General features: G+C 48.2%; 10 protein-coding genes across 10 annotated transcripts; 7 read left to right on the forward strand and 3 right to left on the reverse strand.

The window, feature by feature from the left end:
- The first annotated feature begins 821 nt into the window (after positions 1-821).
- Positions 822-2,943, forward strand: FOBCDRAFT_234279 (major facilitator superfamily domain-containing protein). The gene is made up of 5 exons (XM_059609963.1): positions 822-1,272; positions 1,331-1,999; positions 2,054-2,453; positions 2,505-2,605; positions 2,661-2,943. The coding sequence occupies exons 1-5, from the start codon at positions 1,048-1,050 to the stop codon at positions 2,886-2,888; spliced, it is 1,623 nt and encodes a 540-aa protein (XP_059466374.1). The 5' UTR covers positions 822-1,047; the 3' UTR covers positions 2,889-2,943.
- A 613-nt stretch (positions 2,944-3,556) lies between these two features.
- FOBCDRAFT_209240 (uncharacterized protein) lies at positions 3,557-4,345 on the forward strand (the record flags this gene model as incomplete). The annotated part of the gene is made up of 1 exon (XM_031193504.2): positions 3,557-4,345. The coding sequence occupies one exon, from the start codon at positions 3,557-3,559 to the stop codon at positions 4,343-4,345; it is 789 nt and encodes a 262-aa protein (XP_031030125.2).
- An 808-nt stretch (positions 4,346-5,153) lies between these two features.
- FOBCDRAFT_149730 (uncharacterized protein) lies at positions 5,154-5,987 on the forward strand (the record flags this gene model as incomplete). The annotated part of the gene is made up of 1 exon (XM_031193505.2): positions 5,154-5,987. One exon carries the CDS (start codon positions 5,154-5,156, stop codon positions 5,985-5,987), a length of 834 nt encoding a protein of 277 aa, XP_031030126.2.
- A 636-nt stretch (positions 5,988-6,623) lies between these two features.
- Positions 6,624-9,301, forward strand: FOBCDRAFT_193204 (uncharacterized protein; the record flags this gene model as incomplete). The annotated part of the gene is made up of 4 exons (XM_059608744.1): positions 6,624-7,817; positions 7,913-7,933; positions 8,174-8,346; positions 8,402-9,301. The coding sequence occupies exons 1-4, from the start codon at positions 6,650-6,652 to the stop codon at positions 9,299-9,301; spliced, it is 2,262 nt and encodes a 753-aa protein (XP_059466375.1). The 5' UTR covers positions 6,624-6,649.
- FOBCDRAFT_254488 (major facilitator superfamily domain-containing protein) lies at positions 9,265-11,332 on the reverse strand. The gene is made up of 2 exons (XM_031193508.3): positions 11,021-11,332; positions 9,265-10,957 (listed from the first exon to the last, which is right to left on the reverse strand). The coding sequence occupies exons 1-2, from the start codon at positions 11,276-11,278 to the stop codon at positions 9,506-9,508; spliced, it is 1,710 nt and encodes a 569-aa protein (XP_031030129.2). The 5' UTR covers positions 11,279-11,332; the 3' UTR covers positions 9,265-9,505.
- A 219-nt stretch (positions 11,333-11,551) lies between these two features.
- FOBCDRAFT_234286 (uncharacterized protein) lies at positions 11,552-13,514 on the forward strand. The gene is made up of 2 exons (XM_059609964.1): positions 11,552-11,811; positions 11,894-13,514. Exons 1-2 carry the CDS (start codon positions 11,729-11,731, stop codon positions 13,362-13,364), a joined length of 1,554 nt encoding a protein of 517 aa, XP_059466376.1. The 5' UTR covers positions 11,552-11,728; the 3' UTR covers positions 13,365-13,514.
- Positions 13,515-13,967: 453 nt separating this feature from the next.
- Positions 13,968-15,050, forward strand: FOBCDRAFT_209245 (uncharacterized protein; the record flags this gene model as incomplete). Its single annotated transcript, XM_031193510.2, has 1 exon — positions 13,968-15,050. One exon carries the CDS (start codon positions 13,968-13,970, stop codon positions 15,048-15,050), a length of 1,083 nt encoding a protein of 360 aa, XP_031030131.2.
- A 167-nt stretch (positions 15,051-15,217) lies between these two features.
- Positions 15,218-17,669, reverse strand: FOBCDRAFT_286926 (uncharacterized protein). The gene is made up of 4 exons (XM_031193511.3): positions 17,139-17,669; positions 16,664-17,085; positions 15,491-16,611; positions 15,218-15,439 (listed from the first exon to the last, which is right to left on the reverse strand). Exons 1-4 carry the CDS (start codon positions 17,576-17,578, stop codon positions 15,350-15,352), a joined length of 2,073 nt encoding a protein of 690 aa, XP_031030132.2. The 5' UTR covers positions 17,579-17,669; the 3' UTR covers positions 15,218-15,349.
- Positions 17,670-18,126: 457 nt separating this feature from the next.
- FOBCDRAFT_234288 (uncharacterized protein) lies at positions 18,127-19,308 on the reverse strand. Its single transcript, XM_031193513.3, has 2 exons — positions 18,321-19,308; positions 18,127-18,247 (listed from the first exon to the last, which is right to left on the reverse strand). Exon 1 carries the CDS (start codon positions 19,256-19,258, stop codon positions 18,611-18,613), a length of 648 nt encoding a protein of 215 aa, XP_031030134.2. The 5' UTR covers positions 19,259-19,308; the 3' UTR covers positions 18,127-18,247; positions 18,321-18,610.
- Positions 19,309-19,519: 211 nt separating this feature from the next.
- On the forward strand, positions 19,520-21,328 carry FOBCDRAFT_265897 (beta-lactamase/transpeptidase-like protein; the record flags this gene model as incomplete). The annotated part of the gene is made up of 4 exons (XM_059611368.1): positions 19,520-19,862; positions 19,915-20,894; positions 20,945-21,293; positions 21,323-21,328. Exons 1-4 carry the CDS (start codon positions 19,734-19,736, stop codon positions 21,326-21,328), a joined length of 1,464 nt encoding a protein of 487 aa, XP_059466377.1. The 5' UTR covers positions 19,520-19,733.
- Positions 21,329-21,732: the final 404 nt, after the last annotated feature.

Below are 21,732 nucleotides of genomic sequence, written 5' to 3' on the forward strand. Positions count from 1 at the left end.
TAGACCAGTGCTGTCTCTAGGGTAGGGTATTGGCAATTAACTTCTGGGATCTTGTGTGTTGTGTTTAAGCATGCCTGCCTCCTTGGTTGGTTGTATTATTCGAGCGGGCTTGGGAAGATATTCGTAAAGAGTTGATTTTTAATCACTTCGACATTGTAATTCCTCGTCGCCTTGTTACAATGTGACCCTTCTATCATGGGAACTCTGGCCTTCGAAATGTTGGAACATCTCGGAGCAAACGATGCGGGCGACGGATCGGTTACGGGGAAATGAGACCCTGCTCCCCAGTGGCGCTTTTCATCCCCGACTCCACCTTTGGTGCCAATTTCTTGAGCTCCACTGAAGCGGGCAGTGCCGTGGATTACTGTTATTGCCGTCTGAACATCGCCAAAAGGAAAGACAAAAGGATGAAGTACAAGCCCTTCGAGATTGAAAAGGAAAATGACTTGAGTACTGAAAACTCGTTCAATACGAATGTTTGACGAGAATTATTTATTCCGGAGAAACTCTCGGCAGTGTTGTTGACGCCATCGAGTGGCCCTCGCACGCGTTCAAGGGACAGACCAACTGACGAACTAGTCGACTTGATCAGCAGAGCCACCATTTCCAGAAGGACTACAATTGCGGCCTTAATGGTAATGCCAAGCCCAAATTGCGCGAGTAAGGCTGATCCCTTTATCGGAGGTCATCTGTTTCATGTCTCATTGCAAACCCTTTTCCATGTTGACCCACTGAGCTCCGCGGGACATCGGCAGAAGATGCAGCGGAGATTTCGTGTTTTTGAGCCAATGCCATGTTGGAGAGATTCGACATATCCTCCGAGAAATTGCACCATCGCCTATGCGTTACATATATGGTTGGAAAACTACACTAGACAGGTATATGCCAGACAATCTGTACCATTGCACCATTTAATCCTCAGCGCACGATATACAATACTGGATCTTCGAAAATGTCCCGAACTACTTATATACCGAGCTTGGCGCACCGATAGGCTGTATGTAGTTGACCGAGTACCGACACACTTCGCATCTCGGGCCTGGAAATATGGCAGACAAGAAGCCAACCACGATCGACGACCCGATCATTACGGCGTCTGACTCCGATTACGACTACGGTTCAACACAGAAGCGTGCCTACTTCACCGGCGACACATTTGTATCTGGAGGAGCTACAGATCTGTACAAGCCTATTCCAGAATATGAAGGCATTCATCGATATGACCCAACTGCCGAATGGACGGAAAAGGAGGAGAAGAAACTAGTCAGACGGGCAAGCTCATCCCCTGTTGGCGACTTGATGCCATACTGACCTGCTTGGTGCCTTCCAGTTAGACAAGAGAATCTGCTCTTGGGTTTGCCTCATGTTCTTTGCGCTACAACTCGACCGTGGCAATATCTCACAGGCTCTGAGCGATGGCATGCTCGACGATCTTGGCCTCAACACTAACGACTACAACTACGGCATGATGATCTTCTACCTCTGCTTTTTGTCTGCAGAAGTCCCATCACAAATGATCTCCAAAAAGCTCGGCCCTGATGTTTGGATCCCCATTCAGATGGTGACATGGAGTATCATCGGTATCTGCCAAGGCTTTGTCCAAGACAAGCAAAGCTTCTATGCGACTCGCGCTCTGCTGGGACTCATCGAGGGAGGGTTCATCCCAGATGCGCTGCTCTACCTCTCGTACTTCTATACCAATAGGGAGCTTCCCATGCGCGTCGGTTTCTTCTACTGCGCTTCAAATGGTACTTTCATCGTCGCCGCATTTCTGGCATATGGCATCCTTCACATGCGCTCGGTCGGAGGCTGGGAAGGTTGGCGCTGGCTGTTTGTCCTCGAGGGCACTCTGACATTCTTCATCGGCGTCGTGTCTTGGTTCTACCTACCACCCGGTCCAACACAAACAGCTAGTTGGTTCCGTGGTAAAGACGGTTGGTTCACTGAGAGAGAAGAAGTCATCATGGTCAACCGTGTCTTGCGTGACGACCCTGGCAAGGTAAGTGAACTCCGTACCTTTACCCACTCTAGCAACACTGACATGGCGGAACAGGGAGGCATGCATAACCGTCAAGGCCTTACACTCAAGCTCCTCTGGGATGCACTCATGGACTATGACCTCTGGCCATTATACATGATCAGTTGGACCATGCTGATTCCGACAAACCCCGTCACTGCCTATCTTACCCTCAACCTGAAGGCCTTAGGATTCGGCACCTTTGAGACGAATCTGCTGACCATTCCGGGATATGTTCTTTTCCTGGCACACTTGATCCTTATCTCTTGGTATTCAGAAAAGATCAACAACAGAATGGCTCTCTTGCTCTACTATTCGTTCTGGTGCTTCGTGTTGCTCTTAACTCTCGAGCTGCTTCCCGCAAACGCTAGCCCTTGGGCGTGGTATTCAGCAACAATCTTGATGATTGGATTCCCTTACATCCACTCAATCAATGGTATGAACAAGATTCTCTTTTGGCTATGTTCCTTTACTGACAGCTCTGCAGTCAGTTTGACATCGAGAAACGCTGGTTCTGTTCGCACCCGAACAGTGGGCAGTGCCATGTACAACATGATTTGCCAAGCAAGCTCTGTAATCTCATCTCAGGTTAGTCTAAGATCACATTCATCGCTGTCTCAATCGTGGCTCACGAAACGCACAGATCTATCGTGATGATGACAAGCCTCTGTACCGACGGGGAAACAAAGTTCTCCTTGCACTTGTTGGTTGGAACGTGGTGATGACAATTTTTATCAAGGGGTACTACATATGGCGAAATAAGACTCGAGAACGCATTTGGAATGCTATGTCGGATGGAGAGAAGGATGAGTATCTGAGGACGACCAAAGATGAAGGCAATAAGAGGCTGGACTTCAGATTTGCTCATTAGTGTTAAACAATGCCAACATAGAATAGAACCAGAACTGCCGTTTTGGAGTACGAATTATGAGGTCCCGAAGCCATTGACCGAGAAATTTTAGCATCCTCTAGCCTTTGAGAAGGTTGTAAAACTGAAAATAATTCATACAGAGAAGCATCTCTATAAGTATGGCTTTGTACCTATCGTAGGCCCAAAACCCAAGGACGGGGCAAAGAACAGCCGAAAACACAAAAGGACCTTTATCCCTCATGCCTGCACAGCAGAACAGTCATCAGACCGATATTCTTCTGACCTTTGCTCATCACCTCGAACAGAAACATTGATGTCCAAGTGCTTTGTTCCAAACACACCGGATTCCGTGCTCTCACCTCTGTTCAAAGGGGATCGGCCAGGAAACAATGACTTACTCTTATTTAGCAACCCTCTTTGTTATCGGTGATCAGATAGACAAAAAGAAATAAGCTGCAAAATCTATCTAGAACCTGTGAACACCTTGGATGAGATCTTGATACATGATACAGAATCGTAGCAGCTTCGAACTATAATAAGGGAACCAGATTCGCCTGCCGATTCTTCATTTTGACTCACCTCAGCTTTTCAACACTAAAATTTCCAGCTAAAATCAACTCATCACTTCTACCAACTCCAAAAAAGTTCTTCCAGCTTCCAACGCCAAAATGGAGTCTATTTGGAACAAGTTTAGCTACGACAGAGCAGCCGTCATCGAAGATGCGTTCTCGATCGCAACGAACCACGGCCAACAAGAGTGGTCGAACGCTACCGTGAGCCAAGCAGTTGATGACATCGTGTTCTCTCTCGGAGGAGACGAGGGCTTGACATTCGTGGAGTTTGAGATCCTGGTTGCGTATGCTGCTCGCGTCGACCCAAGAACCCAGCTTGCATTCCTCGACAATCTTGTCGACATTATTCGAGCTTCTCGTGGCATTGAGTCTTTCTCCGAGTACGATCAACGATTTCTGGATTTTGTTGTGGGCATCCACAATGGCCTTACCGTTGCTCGTGGAGCAAACCTCGGCCTGTATGTCCCACCAGGTTTGCCAGATGCTAACATCACCCAGCATGTTCGTTGTCAAGGGCCGGTCCCCATCGAATTAATGCAGGCTCCAAGCGGCGAAACTACTCGTACTTGGAAGTCTGAGTTTGAGGAGGTCAGCGGAGCAGGTAAGTACACCCGTTCGGTTGTTGAGACTGTTACTGGAGATGCATTTATGTCTGGCGGTGCTTACAGCACTATGTCGACGACCTCGAGTTCGTTCACTCCATCAAGTGCGTTCATGCTTGATACCCGTGAGGGATCGACGGATATCAACCCGTCTGTTGAAGACTTTGCAGAGATGACTCCTGAGCGTAGACTTGGTGACGGACGCTTCTGCAGCACCTTGGAAGGCATGTTGGACCTGAAACTTGAGCCTGAAGCCCTTGTCAATCTGCAAGCCAGTGACTGAGATGGCTTTTATTCGGGTGCTAGCTTATAAGAAGCGGTCTAGTGTTGGATGGCAGGTGTTTGAGAATACGACTGTAGACATAGGTAGATAACAAAGCAAGTTTGGATGTACGATTTGGTTTTGCTTTCTATAGAAATGGTCAGAAGACTTGAAAATGGAGCTGATTTTATTAATTTATTTATTCATGACCCGTATATAATCCTGGACTTTGTCCTTCGTGCATTGCGTGGCAGCTGCTGGGATGGTCGATGAACTTGGTGACAAGGACAAGAGTCAATAAGCCCTTACAACACTACATCGTGCCGGACTTCTTACAGCTTGAGCTATTGATTGTAATAACGATGTAAGATTTACATAAAGATAAAAGCATGTGGCTTCTGCCTTGTATTCGGAATTGTGGGTGGCGTTGTTTCAGTAACCGAAAACGGCCGGACCAAAAACATCATGTCAACCACAATGGTACAAGTCTGCAATTAGCTAGCACCAAATCCATGCCGCTTGAGATCGGTGCATCGCAAACCAATGTAATAAAGTTCAATATAGCCCCTCTGCGATTGCACGTGGCACAAGACGCAAACAGGATGAATGGGAGCCATGTCTCGGATGCTAGCAGCTGCCTAACCAATGCCTCGAAGCAGTTCAGCGTCTCCTAGACGACTAGATGTGATACAGTGACTTATAAGAGGTGATTATAAGTATCAAGATCCTCAAGAACTACGTTCCGCACATTCCAACATCGCTCTCTATTGCCGCTCGCTTTGACATGTCCCGTCTTCGACTCGTCACTTAACATCAGCTTTGTGTCACAATGAAGTCCACGATCCCTTTTCTTATCATCGCCCTTGCAGGTTCAGGCTTTGCACGCTGGTACAAGCGCGATGAATGCGCAACTGCGTGTACTGACGCATATAACTCATGCCGAGTTGAACCAGACGCCAGCCAAGCATTCTGTGCGGAGGATTACGAAAGATGTCTCGGATTCAATCCATTCTTGAGCTCAAACTCAATCAAAGCTCCGACAGCATGCTCAAGAGGCGCTACAGGGGCTTCTAGCACGGCAGCTGTAGAGTCAACCACTGTTCTCAACACACGTTCAGGCACTTCCAGCTCTTCAGCACCCGCATATGGCGCGAGTTCATCTTCTACTGTTGGTGCTGACACCACGACTCCCGCTATCAGTACAGACACAGGTATACCTGAAACATACGACTGCGTTACCGAGTGTAACGATGACTATAACACCTGTCGTACCGCACCAGACGCCAACATGGCCAGTTGTGCTGCCCAGTACGCCCAATGTCTCGGGTACAACCCTTTCCATGGAGAGGGTTCACTGGTTACTCCTACTGCTTGCTCTGTCCCTGCTTCTGTCACCACTCAAGTGACCCAGTGGAACTCAAGCCCACAACAATCACAGATGGCTTCACAATCTGAAGCCCCTCAGCCTGATACAACGGCTGGACCGGCGACGTCTTACCAACAACCAGTAGCTACCTGCGATGCTGGTACATGTATGGATGGCACTAAAACTGATGGTGGAACTCCAGGAATGGCGACGGAGCCCCCAGTCATTGTTGACGCGGCTGGAGATGCCAAACCTTGGATAGGCTTTGTGGCTTTGGCAATTGCTGTCGCACTTTAAGGCTTGGCTGACAAAATTACCCAACACATTCAGCTCTTGTATTCACCTTTCTACAGCATGAATGATGATAAGAAAAAAACCTAGAATACGACTCTTTCGTCCCCTGAGGGGGTAGAAGATGTCTCCAATGCGTCGTGCTGAGTCGAGTCCTTTTGTGTTTCCGAGCTTTCAAACCTTTGGTAGTTGAGACGTTTTTAATTGTCTGCGAGGCGTCATCACTTGGTTGATGTTGGTCGCATGATACAAAGATACGCCAAGTTGGTTTTGTTTGGTGTTTGGGTGAAGCTCTCTCCGGAGGTTGGCCCACTAACAGTTGAGAGGTGGCCCGCTCAGTGAATTCATCGCTACCATGAGATAAAACGGAGAACTAGTTTAGAACCTATCCTTTGTGCTGCTTTATCGGCCGGAAGCCATCTCATATTTTGACCAAGAATTGTACTTCCGACCTGCCATACCGTCTTTGTTTTAACTGAATGTTCCCATGCTTAGTGCAGGCAAACGTCATTAATCAGCGTGTGGAGACAAGCAGTGCGGAAGACTAACCGTAACGAGTAGCATCTCACCCGCAATCTGATCTATAAGCAGGCTTCGCTATCCGCAAACAACCATGTGTTTACTGTGAACAGCAAAAGAGTTCCGAAGTCTTCCTCGTTAATCCAATCATGAGCCGGCTAGGACTGACCCGATACGAGGTGAAAGCCTGCAAGGCCTGTCAATCGTCCAAGAGGAAGTGCACCAAGCAGCAGCCCAAATGCCGCCGTTGCGACCTTCGAGGCTTGGACTGTCTCTATGAGCCTTTACCCAATACCTTTGTCTATCAAGCTACACAGAACTACGGGGGACAAGCCTCCACGTTGGCAGCCTTTCCAGAGGCACGATTGTTGCAATCAGGCCAAGATGACAGTTGGTCTGAGCTGGTAGACATAGAAGTGGAGAGTCATCAAAGCGCTCCGGGTACTATCTCATTAGAAGATTTGAAGGTGGCTTGGTTCCTTGATCCAGATTCCTGGAGGACAGTTCCGATTCAAGAGTCGAATAGGGCGCATCTCACTACGGACATGATTCGGGGGCTTTTATACCAAACAAGAGACTGGCTGAGCGATTGGACAAGAAGCGGAAGTAATGTGTTTGTGCATCATGAACTCTACAGAAACAGTCTCCCCGACTGCATTAGTGATGCTTTCACAACATTGTCTTCATATTTGTCAAGGACACCCGAGACCAATGAGATGGTGCTCCGGATCGCAGAGCAGAACGCCGAGAGGTTATTGGTGTCTGAGGACGGCAGAAGAACATCTGGAGACACTCTGAGTAGCCTGAGTCGTGTACAAGCACTCCTGGTTTATTGCACGATCCGATTGCTGGACGGTGATCTGTGCCAACGTCACAAAGCGGAGCAGCATCTTCAAACCCTACAGGATTGGACGAAAGAAATGATGAATGATGCTCTCAAGGCGACTAATAACGGAGATATGATTATGAAGAACCATCTCACGAATGTAAGCCCTCAATATTTCACATTACCGCTGCTCCTGGGCCAGTTCTCCCCTGAACAACTACTCTGGCATTCGTGGGTACTGTCAGAGTCTATTCGAAGGACATGGTGTGTATCCATGGGCCTTCAATCAGGCTATGAGCTGCTGAAAACTGAATCTGGTCCCTGTTACGGGACCTTGCCCATCACCACGAGAAAGGGGCTTTGGGAAGCGAGGTCGGCGTTCACTTGGACAAAGATGTGCGCGGAGAGCAACATAGGCTTTATGTGCAGGAATGATCATGAGAAGGTCATGATGGATATGGAACCCGGAGATATTGACGACTTTGCGTTATGTATGATGGAATTAGATATTGGTCCTGACAGGATAGCAAGGTGGAGATCTGAACGAGCCGTATGAGATGAGCAGAATAGAAGAACTTTGATCCAGCACTTTGGCAAACCATAATGTGTAAGTAGGATAGTGGAGGAAGAATATGGTGATGTAAGTCCAGGTGGTTCTTCCGCTCTGGCTTGCGGATTGCTTTGTTATCACGCCCCACACATCCGCAACCCTCCGCTAGCTGAGTAAACAACAAGAATGGAATACATCTATAAACAATCAGACATTTAAACACAATTATACGCTTCCTGTTCATCCTAAACTCTCCACCTCTATATCCCAACAATAATTTCTACCCTCTCACCCCAGACGACATGGCAAGACAGTGGATACTCAACGACCAGCAGGGCTTTGAGACCTCGCTCAAGTATGAGACAAATGTGTCCATTCCATCGCAAGATGAGCTCGGTCCCAATGATGTTCTAGTGAAACTCAATGCAGCCAGTCTCAACTATCGAGACCTCGTCATTGCTGCATCAGCTGTATGTATCTAGATGTCCAGAGATGTCGACTTTGACATCAACTGACAAAGTTTAGCAATTTGGCCCCATCACCCCACCTATGGTCCCTCTCTGTGACGGAGCGGGCTCAGTCGAAGCCACTGGATGTTCTGTCAAAGACTACAAGCCTGGTGATCGAGTCGTCACTTTTCCTGCACCAAACGTGGTGGTGGAGAGAGGAAGCGATGCTGATGTCAATATGTCTGATGTGCCAACCATGCTCGGTCTGGGTACCAAAGGAACGCTTCGAACCCATGGAGTATTCTCGGAAGGGGCTCTTGTTCATGCGCCGGAGTCTGTTGACTGGCTTCAAGCTGCTACTCTCCCCGTCACCTACATTACAGCTTGGAATGCCCTCTCGGAACTAGGCAAAGACCAAGTTGGACCGCACACCTGGATCTTGGTTCAGGGAACTGGAGGCGTCAGCGTGGCAATGCTGCAACTAGCGTCGTCTCTCGGACTCACAGTCGTGGCGACTACTTCATCTCAAGAGAAGGCAGAGAAGCTGAAAGGGCTTGGTGCAACTCATGTTGTCAACTATCGCGAAAATCCTACTGGCTGGGGCAAAGAAGCGCGATCTTTGACGCCTAATGGAGCAGGATTCGACATGATCGTCGACATCGGCGGTAATGAGACACTCAAGCAGTCACTCGAAGCAGTGCGCCCTTATGGGTCTATCCAAGTCGTTGGTGCTGTTGCGCAAGACACCCAGGTCGTTCCCATGATGGGGGCTCTCATGTTCACGTGCACTATTCGTGGGTTTCTCATGGGTAGCCAGAATCAGTACAAGGAGCTTGTGCGATACATTGATGAGAAGAAGCTCAAACCTGTATATGATAATGCGGTCTTTGAGCTGGCAGATGCTAAGGAGGCTTACAGGAAGCTGAAGGAGCAGAAGCACTTCGCTAAGGTCGTGATCCGCATCGACCATGACTAGATCTGACGTTGGGAGAACGAGTTGGAGCTTTCGAAAGAATCAGGTTCGGGAATCCTCTGGGATTACAATTATATATCTAGAAGTATGTCTATCATTATTGAATCATATGGTATCTATTATTCCATAAGTGGTCGATACCGGGATGTCAGAAGACGGGCTTTGTCTCATCTGTGAATAGCCATTCGATGGCAGTCGGCCCGTGTCCTAGTCTTCAAAACGTTGATTGCCGCGGCCTTGGTTCTTGAGGTCAATCTCCTCAAGGAACATTGAAGTCAACAGCCCCAAAGCACCCAAGCCTGCCATTGTGTAGAAGATCGTGCGGAAACATTCGAGGTACACTCTTAGTACCTCATTGAGTGTTCCTCGAGAAATGCTCAAGGACCCGAGTTCTTTGATGAAAGCAACGGCTTTTGAGGCGTCTTCCAAAGGTGCAAGAGGCCCTGTAAGCTGCAAAGAGCTAGAGGCGATAGTCTTTGTAAAGACAGTGTTGAATATTGCAGAGGCGATGGTCAAACCGATCAGCCCTCCAAACATGCGAATCGTGAGGAACTGTCCGATAGCGACGCCTGTGTCGTCGACATTCTTGACGCTGGCTTGCATCGGTAGAAGGTTTAGTCGCAGAAGAGCAACGCCTGTTCCCCAGATGACGGGGAGTCCAAAAAGCATCGGTGAGGGTGAACTGAGATTGAAGAGTGCCAGAATACCAGTACCAAGAGCCAGCAATGCCCATGAGAATCGCAATAGCCAGGTATAACCTCCAAACCATGGCACCATCATCATGGAGATTACTGCAATGAATACACTAATGATGGAAGTTGGCAACAGGAAAACAGCTGACTTGATCGGCGTCTCCAGATATACTGCTTGATAAATCAGTGGCAGGTATTGAAGTAACGAAACAAGGATGGCTCCGTGAATGAAACCTCCGAGCAATGTCATGTTGGCAGTGATGGAGTGGAACAATCGATGAGGCATAATTGGTGCTGCAGGCTTCGCTTCGTAAAAGACGAAAGCAACAAGAACTAAGACTCCCAGGATCATCGGAACCAATGTCTGCCATGCAGCCCATGGAAATAAGGAGCCAGCCCAACTGAGCGGCAACACGAAAACTGTGATACCAGAGACAACAAGGCTCATTCCAATCCAGTCAAGGCGTTCAATGTTGCTAGCAAGTGAAGCGTCCATCGTGACAGGCCGTAACTTGAGAAAGAAGAATACCAACGGCGTTCCAATTCCAAGAATGGGGAGATTGATCCATCCGATCCATCGCCAAGTGGCGTATGTAGAAAACAAAGCTCCGACAGATGGCCCGAGAATATTGCCCACTGCATTGGGAATACCCATCAAGCCCAAATATTTCGATCGTTCTTCGAGTGTTGTCATATCTGCGAGAATGACCTGAATAAGAACATCGATGCCGCCGCCGCCAAAACCTTGGAGTACACGACCTACGATAATGGTCTTCATGTTTTGAGCGACGGCAAAAGTGATGGATCCGATAAAGAAGAGACAAATGCAGACATAAAGAGGTGGTTTTCGGCCGAATGCGTCTGATATGCTCGCCCAAACCGGCTGCATCACCAGACCGCATAGTGTATAGGATAGGTTGGCCCAGAAAGACTCTAGACTTGAGCCTTTGAGATCATTGGCTATTGTCTGGCACGAATGTCAGTACAAAAGCTATTATCAGAGGAGTACGAAAGCTGAGGATGATCTTACCGGCAGTGCAATGCCAAGTGCTGTTGCATCTACTTGGAATACGAACAGTGTAGCAGACAACCCAATGAAAGCCAATTTGAAGGCTAGAGACTTCTTTTTCTTTGACTGACTGCCTTCATCGTCTGGCAACGCTTCCGCATCCTTCTTCGATGAGTTTTTATTAGCGTTTTTTAATGTCTCGAGTTCGATGCCATGAGTTTGCTGTACTGGAGATGCAGAGATCTCTGGACTGCTTATTCTGGCGTCCGATTGTTCCATCTTGAGCACTTCACTAAATAAATCTAACAAGATCCATCAAGTTTATCGCGAAGACAAAACTGATGCCAATGCGATTGCAAGAAGTGTCACGTGCTGTGATGAGGCCTCCTTGAATCTACTGCAAGGGGTTTAGCTGAGGTTCTGAAGGATCGAAGGATCCATAATATTCGGGTAAAACGGAATGAAGCAACTGATAAGATATGATCGTTCGAGCACCATAATCCCAGTCCCAGCTTACGCTGAGACCAATCGTATTGTGATCTTGAAGACTCATGATTTCTTGCTATGTCCATCTTATACATATTGCATATAGAATTTGTATCTTCTTGAAGGCTCGGGCGCTGGCAAATGGCTAGGTAAGACAAGCAAACTCGCCAGTCGCTTCGTTCGCTAGTGCTTACGGGTCATTTCCCTACAGTTCCACCGAGTGTAACCACGATACACCAAACAATGGCCTCGCGGTATGCCTTGGTAGTTCAGAAGAGAACGAGAAGTAGTGTTCCAAGGAGGAAGACAGGATGTCAAACATGCCGGTTAGTATAGTTCTCGGTTTTGCTACTAGTGATTCTCATATTAGAGAAGTAAAAAGGAGATAAGCCACTAACATCCCAGCAGCAAAAGAAGGATAAAGTGCGACGAGAGTAAGCCAAGTTGCGCGAAATGTCTTCGATCGGGATGGAAATGCGACTACAGTGCTGCATCGGCCTCACCAACCTCTTCCGAGAGTGACTTTATCCCATCTATGACATTAGGATCATCAGCTCTATTGCCCATCGCCAGCTACTCCATCCCTTTCAAAATTCCCGGAAGCCAGAAAGACCGGAGACTACTCCACTACTTCTGTGTCCAAGGATCGAATGACATATCTGGGTTTCTGTCATCGGACTTCTGGTCTCAAACTGTGCTCCAAGCTGGACATGAAGATCTAGTGGTGCGGCAGGCCTTGGTTGCAATGAGCTCCCTCCACCTGGACTATACATCGTCAAGTCCTGACAGAAAATCAGTAGCCAGTCCCGAGACCTTGAGTCTGTACGGCAAAGCTCTGCGATCACTGGGGAAGCGATTAGTTCAATCATCAGACGGCACAACAAAAACTGCTTTGGTCTGTTGCATTTTATTCTATTGCTGCGAAAGCACCATCGGTGACGGCAATGCCGCACTCCAACATCTCGGCAATGGCCTCAAGCTCCTTGTGTCAGCTCAACGCGACCAGACTGCCGACGAATCTACGGACATCAAGAGCTTGACAACTATCTTCGAGCGTCTCGACATGCAAGCCAGCTTCTTCGAGGACGATCGGATACCAATCCTTGCTTTACCAAAGTACAGATGTGAAGAGCCACATCATGGTACATTGCCGCTGCGGAAAGGGATCCTCGGGCTTCAAGATGCTCAGCAGCGACTGGTTAAACTTCAAGCATGGTTATATCATTTTGTCAACAAGAACGTCGAATTCTATCAGGAAACGAAAGAGTCGCTGAGCCTAGACATCTTGGAAGAGAGGTCATCTTTGGAACAGGGTTACAATGCCTGGATCGAAGACATCAACGAATTCGAGAACAGAGATCAACACGACGACCAAACCTTGCACGGAATTCGGACACTTCTGGTTCACTTCTACGTTTGCCGAATGATATTGCAGTCAAAGTTCCCTCAGGATCACAACGTGTTTGGCGCTTCGCCTAATCCAAACGCTCATCACATACTCGACCTGGCTGAGACCTTGCTCGAGCATACTATACAGGTTAACGCCTCTCCCATTGCTACCAAGTCTCCGCGACGCAATTTCTCGCTGGAAACGGGAGTCGTGGCTCCACTGTTCGCACTGGCGATCAAGTGCTCAGACGATTCGGTGGCTACAAGGGCTGCTCAAATGCTTGCCTCATCACACCGAAGGGAGGGTCTGTACGATGCTCAGACCATGTCACATATCATTAATGAACTGAAAAGATCACGGGATGGTGTCACACGGGTCAAAGAGGAAATTGGAGGCGGTATCGAAGCCGTGAGTCCATTAGAATACCATATACCTGAGCAGTACGAAGGCGGTGGGATAGGCAAGCTTCTTTGGTCAATGAGTCTTTGAGAGTTTTCCGTTCGAGGCCCCTTCAAGCCACGGAAAAGCAGAATTAGATATAAGATGACGCAATGAAATTTACTGACAGAAGCGAACTGTTTCCCAGTCCTGTCGGACTGTAATCACAATGGGGTTCCTTGCTGTGCGGCGTGGCTGAATGGTCGTAAGCCCTAGTACGAAATGAGGGTATTCTGTTTATTTGTGAGGCCCAGACAAGTTCCCGCCCTGCCTGGAGCCATAGATTGACAATTGCTTCTTACTGGTGTATTAATGATGCTGGTTTCCCCCTGGCCGTGAATGATATGCATGGTCCAATAAGGAGGGCCGTTGTGAAGGAACCAGGCTGACTGATAAGGCAGACGCTTCAGGAGTCACCCAGCGGCTGGTATCAGCCCAACTGCGGGGAAAGCCTGGATAGTCTGACTTGTGACTTCTGCACAGCCGAGCAATGCTCACATAATAAATGAATATATCGGCCCAATACATGTCGCAAAGGCCGCTTTCACTTGCAGGTCATCTTAGACTCAGTTGCGGGTTTGGTACTTCGAAGTTCATTTCAACGTAACCTCTGGCTTCATCATCAAACATCCCCCGTTGTTGAAAGCAACAACAATGGCAGCCAACACAAATGTCGGAGAGGATGGAGACACAATTATCAACGCCTGTACATACCACAGGATGGAATTCGACAGGGTCCTGATACGGACGAATGAGCGAAAGCTCGATGCACCATTTCTGCTGTCTACCTCGGATACCACCTCATCGTCAAGCCTCGGTATCTTGAGCCGCCTGCCCGAGGAGTTGATTCTCATGATACTTCGCGAACTTGACATTCTCTCGTATCTGCGTTTTCGGGGCGTCAATAACCGTGCACGCAGCATAGCGACAGCATCGCGCGAGTACAAAACGGTGGTGAAGCATGGACTTCAGGGACTGAAACCATTGCTCAAGGCAGAGCTGGCACATGTTTGTACCATTGCTCACTTCTACCAGACGTTAGTCAGTAACAAGTGCGAGTTCTGCGGAAAGTTTGCAACGTTTCTATATCTTATTGCTTGCCAGCGATGCTGCTTCACTTGTCTGCAAATCTCTGTCGACCTGCACGTTCTCCCTGTCCCGGTACCTAAAGCGTTCGCGAAAGCAGTGAAATGTTCAAGTAAGGAGATCGAAAAGATCTCTGGACCTAAACTTCGAGTGGTCTATGGAAAATACTCTCTACAGCCATGGCCAAACGTTAAGAGACCCAGATACCTTGTACAAGCCAAGCCTGTTGTTGAGAAGCTCAGGTCTCTTGGCTCTTCTCCAAGAATCCCAAAGTCGGTACTATCACATCAACCGCAAAGTCAATCTCACGACGAAATAAGACATGACTTTTGCTACCGGTATATGGCTGCTGCTGCTTTACCATGGTACGATTTGAGTAATGACAGGATGGAACCAGGGATGAATTGCAAAGGATGTCAATTCCGCGTTGAAGAGTATGAACGCACGAACAGACGTCTGGACCCGCCATGGGGTTTCAATGATAGGGATCGGGTGTACTCACGGGAGGAGTTCTTGTGCCATTTCGGATCTTGTACGCATGCCCAGAAAGTATGGGCTGACACACAAGAGAAACGAATGGCTCCAGAATCAGCTTTCACTCTCCAGGGCGGGATTGTGCTGCATTATGAACCCAGACACGAACTTCATTGACCTCGCCGTGAATAAATATGGACCATGGCGAGGGTGTCCCGGAAGGCTTGTAGGATCTCCCCCGTCATTCTCCATATGTGCTCGAATATTGCATTGTGTCAGCCATTTCATTGTAACAATCACATATCAAAGGCAACAGTATAATAGTTTAGTAGTTCAAAACCTGAGGCTACAGTTCTTCAAACATACACATTGAGATCCAACGCGATATAGCAACATTACAACTACCAAGCCTTGACGGAAGCTTGTCTCCTGAGCTACGTACCTGGCTTCCTCATCGATAATATAAACAAACGCATTCAGGCATTCTTGAGGGCCTTGTGGATCTCGTTCTTATATCTGGTGTTGATAGCCCGCCGGTTCAGCTTTTGAGTAGCAGTGACAAGGCCCTGTGTAATTAAGTCAGTAACATTCACGTGTCGGACGATGGGTGAGCTTACGCTTGCCGGAGTCCATTCCTCTGGCGTTATAACTATGCCAGCAACAATCTCAGCACTCGATAGACCACCGCGTTTCCCAGCTGCTTGCAGATCCTTCATCAAAATCTCCTGGATTCGAGGATCACTGTGCATGCTGTGCTCATCAACGCCCATCTCCCGTGCCATATGGAGAAGAGAGGTCTCGTTGGGCATCACGACAGCAATAGGTCGAGAGTGGTCAGAGTCGGCATAAACCATGACGTTCATGATGCCCTGCACGCCGCGGTAGATAGCCTCCAGCTTTTCTAGGGCGACATACTCGCCGCTGAGTAACTTGACCAGGTTCTTGATGCGATCGATCACGCGAAGATGGCCATCGGTATCGAACTCGCCAACATCTCCTGTTTTGAACCAACCATCTTCAGTAAAGCTTCTCTTGGTTTCTTCCTCATTCTCATAGTATCCCAGCATAACGGCCCCACCTTTGATCAGGATCTCACCTTGCGGTATCTTCGTATCGGCAGAGTAACCGAATTCGGGGACAGATACCAACTTAACCTCGATGGACCCTGGAATTGTACCGATCGAATGGAGGGTGAACTCAAGGGGTGATCCCAACGATCCGTTTGCACAGGTTTCAGTGAGACCATAACCTGTGAACATCGGAGCAAGAACGAGGGACAGGAAGTGCTTCGTCGACAGAGAAATGGCACTTCCACCATTGAAAAGAAACCGGATTCTGCCGCCAGTCATCTCCCGAACCTTGCCAAAAACGATGCTGTCAAGCAGACAAGCACCAGGTAGCTTATGTTTGACCATGAAACTCTTGTATGCAAAGGCACGCCAGAACAAGGTTCGCAGAAGCACGCTTGCGTTGAGCCGAGTCATGACACCTTTTCTAATAGTCTCGTAGACTTGGGGAACACCGGGCATAATTGTAGGCGCCAGTTCACGCATGTCACCAGCGCAGTTTCGTACGGACGTATCAGAGAGGGTCCGTGGATTGCCGTAGCCAATGGCACCACCAAAATAGTACCCGAGATTTTCGAGAGCCATTTCCAAGACATGTGCAAGCGGAAGATAGGCGAGCAAGACGTCGTTGTGAGTCACACAGTCAGAAACGCAGGTATACAGACCGGCAACTAGAATGTACATCAGCATCGGGTATCGAGAAGAAAACGTAGGTCACCTTACTGCCTGCAATGAGATTGCGGTGCGCAATGCGCACGCCCTTAGGAACGCCTCCAGATCCTGAAGTGAACATCACACAATACAAGTCATCTGGTTCGGGATAAACGGGATCTACCATTTCGCTCTGGCCAGCCTTACAAAGATCTTCGAAGCTAATCACTTTGATCTTCGGATGTGAGGTCTTGAACTCTTCCAGGAGTTCCGACCCGCCGAAGATAGATGCTTCATTCACGATCAGTGTGTGAACCTTCGACTTTTTGAGAGGCTCGGCTGCGGTTTTGAGCAGATATGGGTCGATGTACATGACCTCAGCTTGGGTTTGGACGAGACTGTGTTCAAGGCCACTCGATCCAAGAGAGTCGTAAGCTGTGATAATTGACATGGACTGAGTAGCACAAGCATGCGATGTAGCAATCCACTGTGCACTGGACGAACTTGATCAGAATGTGATTACACTGCGTTTGAGGTAAGTCCATACCTCGTGGAGCCGAACAGAAACACTTTATCACCTCGTCCAAGTCCCAAACCTCGCAAGCCTGAGCCGACTTCGAGGCAATGTTTCTCGTACTGCTTGTACGTCATGAAGGTAAAGCCAGATAACTCGAAGTAGGTCCATTCCTTTTCTATCTTCTGCACCTTGCCATCGACTTTCTTCTCGAACTGGTTTGTTCCCTTGTGGAGCTGAATCAGCTTTCTAGAACCAACAGCATTGCTGTCCGGGAATAGCCGTGCGCTGCGGCGAATGATGTCGAAAACGGTGCGAACATCTTCTGATGGGCGTTCAATCAGGCCATCGCGAGCCCGTGGATGTCGACGGGGAATAGTTTCGTTCGGCCTTTTCTCGTATCCAGGCGATTCGATGGTGAAAGGTGGTTTGAACACCTGATATAAAGGCGTAATGCCTGAGGTATGCGCCATTTTGTCGCAAGGTTACTAGAAGGGTGCAGATAAAAGAAAGGCGTTATTGGAGATGATTGTGAAAGCCTGACAAACCTTCAGTGTCAGGAGGCGAATACGTCGCAAGCCGTGAGATCTGAGAACGTTGACGTTGGGACCGTTGGCTCCATAAAGGTAAGTCACAGTCATCAGCACCCAACAAAATATTTGGGGGATAACATTTTGTTGGCGGCTTATCCCTGCGTCCGATCCTGTACAGATTACTCTCCACTCTGACGTGGGACCTCTGACCAACCTGCAACGCGTGGTCAATGCTGTTGTCACTCATCGACGTGTAAGGCTTCGTTGTTTGCTGCGAGTGTCACACATGTGACATGGCTTAGCCAGGTTGGGTGCCTCGTCTGACGAGCTGACACAGTCAAACGTTCCCCCAACCAATTGCCTGACGGGCGATAGCACTTAGCAATGCAATAATAAGCTGACTGGCGGCTGTTTGGATTACCGGACTCCTTCAACCATAATTCGTTGCCAGTATGTTCAAGTCATCCTGTCGGTTTTTGCTTATTGACAAGAAGTGGCTGCAAAGGATGAGCAAGCCGGAAGACGCGCTTCTACGACAGAGTATTGACCCATATGCCTAAACATCTTTATTGACGAAGGGTATAAGCATCAAGGCGGTTGTAATGACATGTAGGTCTACTGAACTCAGGCCGCTGGACGGCTGTATTACGCGTAAGCCGTTCCTTCTGACACAATCTGTCAGCCAGTTACCTTTAGTACACCATCCTTTCCGTCCTCACTCTGCCCGCTCAACACAATGATGGCCCAGCCCTTGATCAACCGGGACAGCAACCGGAAAGCCAAAGGGCAGAATATCATGACTAACTTGTAGCATTTTGAGCTCAGCCTCCTGTCTCAATCCCTGTAAATACGTACATGAAGCCCTCAAACAATTCCTTCCCAAGAGCTTTCTCGAGAGCCTTCCCATAAATACATTCATTTTCATGCCCTAGCTTACATCATAATTCAGGGACAGGTGTCTTCTATCGTAGATCATGATGTCTCTGTCGCAGCTTTGAAATCGTCGCGCCATCTCTGAAACGAATCCCGGAAGCGATCATAAATCGTATACTTGATGATTAAGGCTGCGAGCCCACCATAGGTCTCCCAGCCGATATACTCAGTGACCTTCTCACCACTCGTCGGGTCGACAGACTCTATAAACTCGTGAATGCGCTCGTTGTGACTCAAGAAGAAAGGCATGCCGATGTAACGCCAGGTAACCCGATATCCTAGCCTTCCATCATCAGTCTCAAAGCGCTCTACTCTGTCAACAGTTTCGGCCGCTGTATTTGTCCGCTGTTTCGAGTTCTTGTTCATATGGACATCAACTGTGAAATCTACCCCTGCATACAGATAGCCAGGACGAGAGATGACTTCATGTAGCTCCGAGTCATTTGTAGACTGATCAGTGATAGGGGGGGCTTTTGTGATGGCCCCACGAGGGGTGAGGGCGTTCCAGTATGGCCAGGTATTAGTATCGATCAGCTTCTCGAGGCATTTTAGTGCAGGTGCATTGATCATGACAGAATAGCTGATTGAAAATGCGGATAGGGCGTTGACACCATTAATTGGGGTAGGAAGAGGAGGACCAAGAACAGCTGGCTGCCCCTTTGTAATTTTTCCATTGGAAAGCGACATCGTTGAAGCTGGAGAAAACACAAACGTCAGTTCAATAAACTAAACTAAAGTCATGTCAAAGAACAACCGTTCGATATGATATCTCAATTCCAAACAGGAAGGTCATAAAGGATTGAGGGGAACTGTGCAGGCTGATCCTCGGTTATCAGTATTGGGTATGCTGACGGCACCTACATTTGCCCGCGAATGGCTCCAAAGCTTCCTCGTTCTCACAGAGGAGCAGCGTGAAAGTTTCATCTTTAGAAGCCACCGGTACGTGTGTATAAAGGCCGAATTGGCGGTTTGAACTGTTGCTGCTTATACTATAGGTTCCTTTCTGGTGACACTCATTCTTCGCGCGCCATAGTTCGTGCTGCGTCATCTGTTTGACAGGCTCAAGAGCATTTTCAACGTTACCGAAGCTCGTGGGCAGCCACATCGATCTAGAAGTTGGCATCACTCGAAGGATCAGTTTTCGTAGAACTAGTCAGAAAGGATGGGAGGCGCTAAAATGAACGACCCCTTCACTCCTGAATTCGCCGAGTTCGCGGCAGGGACCATGGAGGAATGGAAGCTTCCTGGAATGTCTATAGCAGTGGTCGATGGAGATGACGTATTCTCTCAAGTTTGTTCGGCCCGTATAAACTTCAGGAGTTGACCTCGCTGACATTACAAAGTCCTTCGGCTACGCGACGTTGCCAGACATCACCGCTACCCCAGAAACTCTTTGGTATGGAGGATCTACAACTAAAGCATTTGTCACCGCAGCTTTGGCCCATCTGATCGAAAGCAAAGCATACCCTGCCCTGTCCGATGGCTGGCAGACTAAAGTTTCGAGAATCATTCGCGAGGACTTTGTCACTCAAGATGACTGGGCAACGAACAATATCACGCTTGAGGACCTGGCAAGTCATCGCTCAGGCCTCAGCAACAACGATGCAGGTATTCGCCTGCATGAGGACGGAAGAAAATGGACGATCAGAGATATTGCACGCAACCTTCGTAACTTTCCTCTGGAATCTCAACCACGAACAAACTTCTCTTACAACAATGAGGCTTATGCTACCCTCTCTCTTGTAATCGAAACAGTCACTGGTAAATGGCTGCGGGACGTGTTGAGAGAAACTATTTGGGAGCCTCTTGGTATGAACTCCACCTACCTTGACCTGAAGGAAGCCAAAGACGCGCCTGAGCACTTGTCAACAGGCTACTATTGGGATCCGGCAGAGAAGTGTCACAAGTCCATTGAACAACTACCTACAGATATTCTCAGTGGCGCAGGGGCTATAATTTCCAACGTCCTTGACTACACCAAGTGGATCAAATGCCTGCTTCGTCAAGAGGCTCCGTTGTCGAAACTGGTGCACAAGGATATACGCAGACCTCGCATTGTTGAAAACCCAGACCCTGCACATGGAACAGACATTTCTCTTTATGGCCTCTCTTGGTGGAGGACTTCAATCGATGGGCATGTTGTCTACTGGCACTCTGGATCGACAACAGCACATGGTGCCTTGATCTACTGGCTGCCAGAAGAAGACTATGGAGTTGTTGTCCTTGCGAATCACCCTTCTCCAGTAAGAGAGATTATTGTGAGACAGCTTGTCAACGACAGACTCAAAGTCCCGTTGGAAAGGCGTTACGACATCGCCCAAGAGTAGGTTGAAATGACTGTTGCAAAGAGAGGCTAAAGCTGACCCACTACAGTGCTCGAGATGCGGATCGACGGAGAAAGCAGGAGGCTGATAATGCAGTATCGACTCTTTTCCCAAATGCACCATCTTCACCTCGACAGCCCTCAGTTGATGTTGAGAAACTTGCAGGCAAATACTATCATCCAGGTTACGGCGTCTTCGAGTTCACTGCTGCTTCAACCACAGGGAATTTAAGGATAAAGGATCTTGTTGCTGACCGTATAGATGTGCTCTGGAGAAGTCGCATAGTCCTCTGCCATGTTTCAGGGGACTTTTGGGTATTATATAGTTCGCTTCTGGATACTCCAGGGATACCTGAAATGTTTCTTGCCGCGGAGTTTAAGTTTGGGGTTAACCTTGAGGTATTAGGTCTTATATTAAGATTTAAAAGAAATAGTTTAAGCTATAAGGTATTTTTATTAAAGTTTTAAAATACTAAAAAAATATAATTATTTAATAATAAAGAGTAAAGTTAATAAAAAAATCGTAATTTATAACTTTAATATAATAATAATTAACCCTTGTTTATATTGATGGTGCACTGATGTTTGGCTGATCCGTTGAGTCTGTCACGTGCTGTGTCCCGTGACCCAATTGACCCTCTTTACGCCGCCGACGCCGACGGTCTTTGACTTTAGGCAACTGAACTCACACAAAACTCAATACATTTTCTTCCCAAACCCCGCGATTACCCCTCTTGAAGTGGGTTGCAGGAAGAAGATTGGGGCCAGCTGAAGAGCAAGGCTCTCCAGCTGGGTTATGTGCAGCTAGGTTCAGGCTGCAATTGAGGCAGCTAACTAT

This window comes from Fusarium oxysporum, chromosome XII (genome assembly GCF_013085055.1).
Source record: "Fusarium oxysporum Fo47 chromosome XII, complete sequence".
Classification (NCBI taxonomy): Eukaryota; Fungi; Ascomycota; class Sordariomycetes; order Hypocreales; family Nectriaceae; genus Fusarium; species Fusarium oxysporum.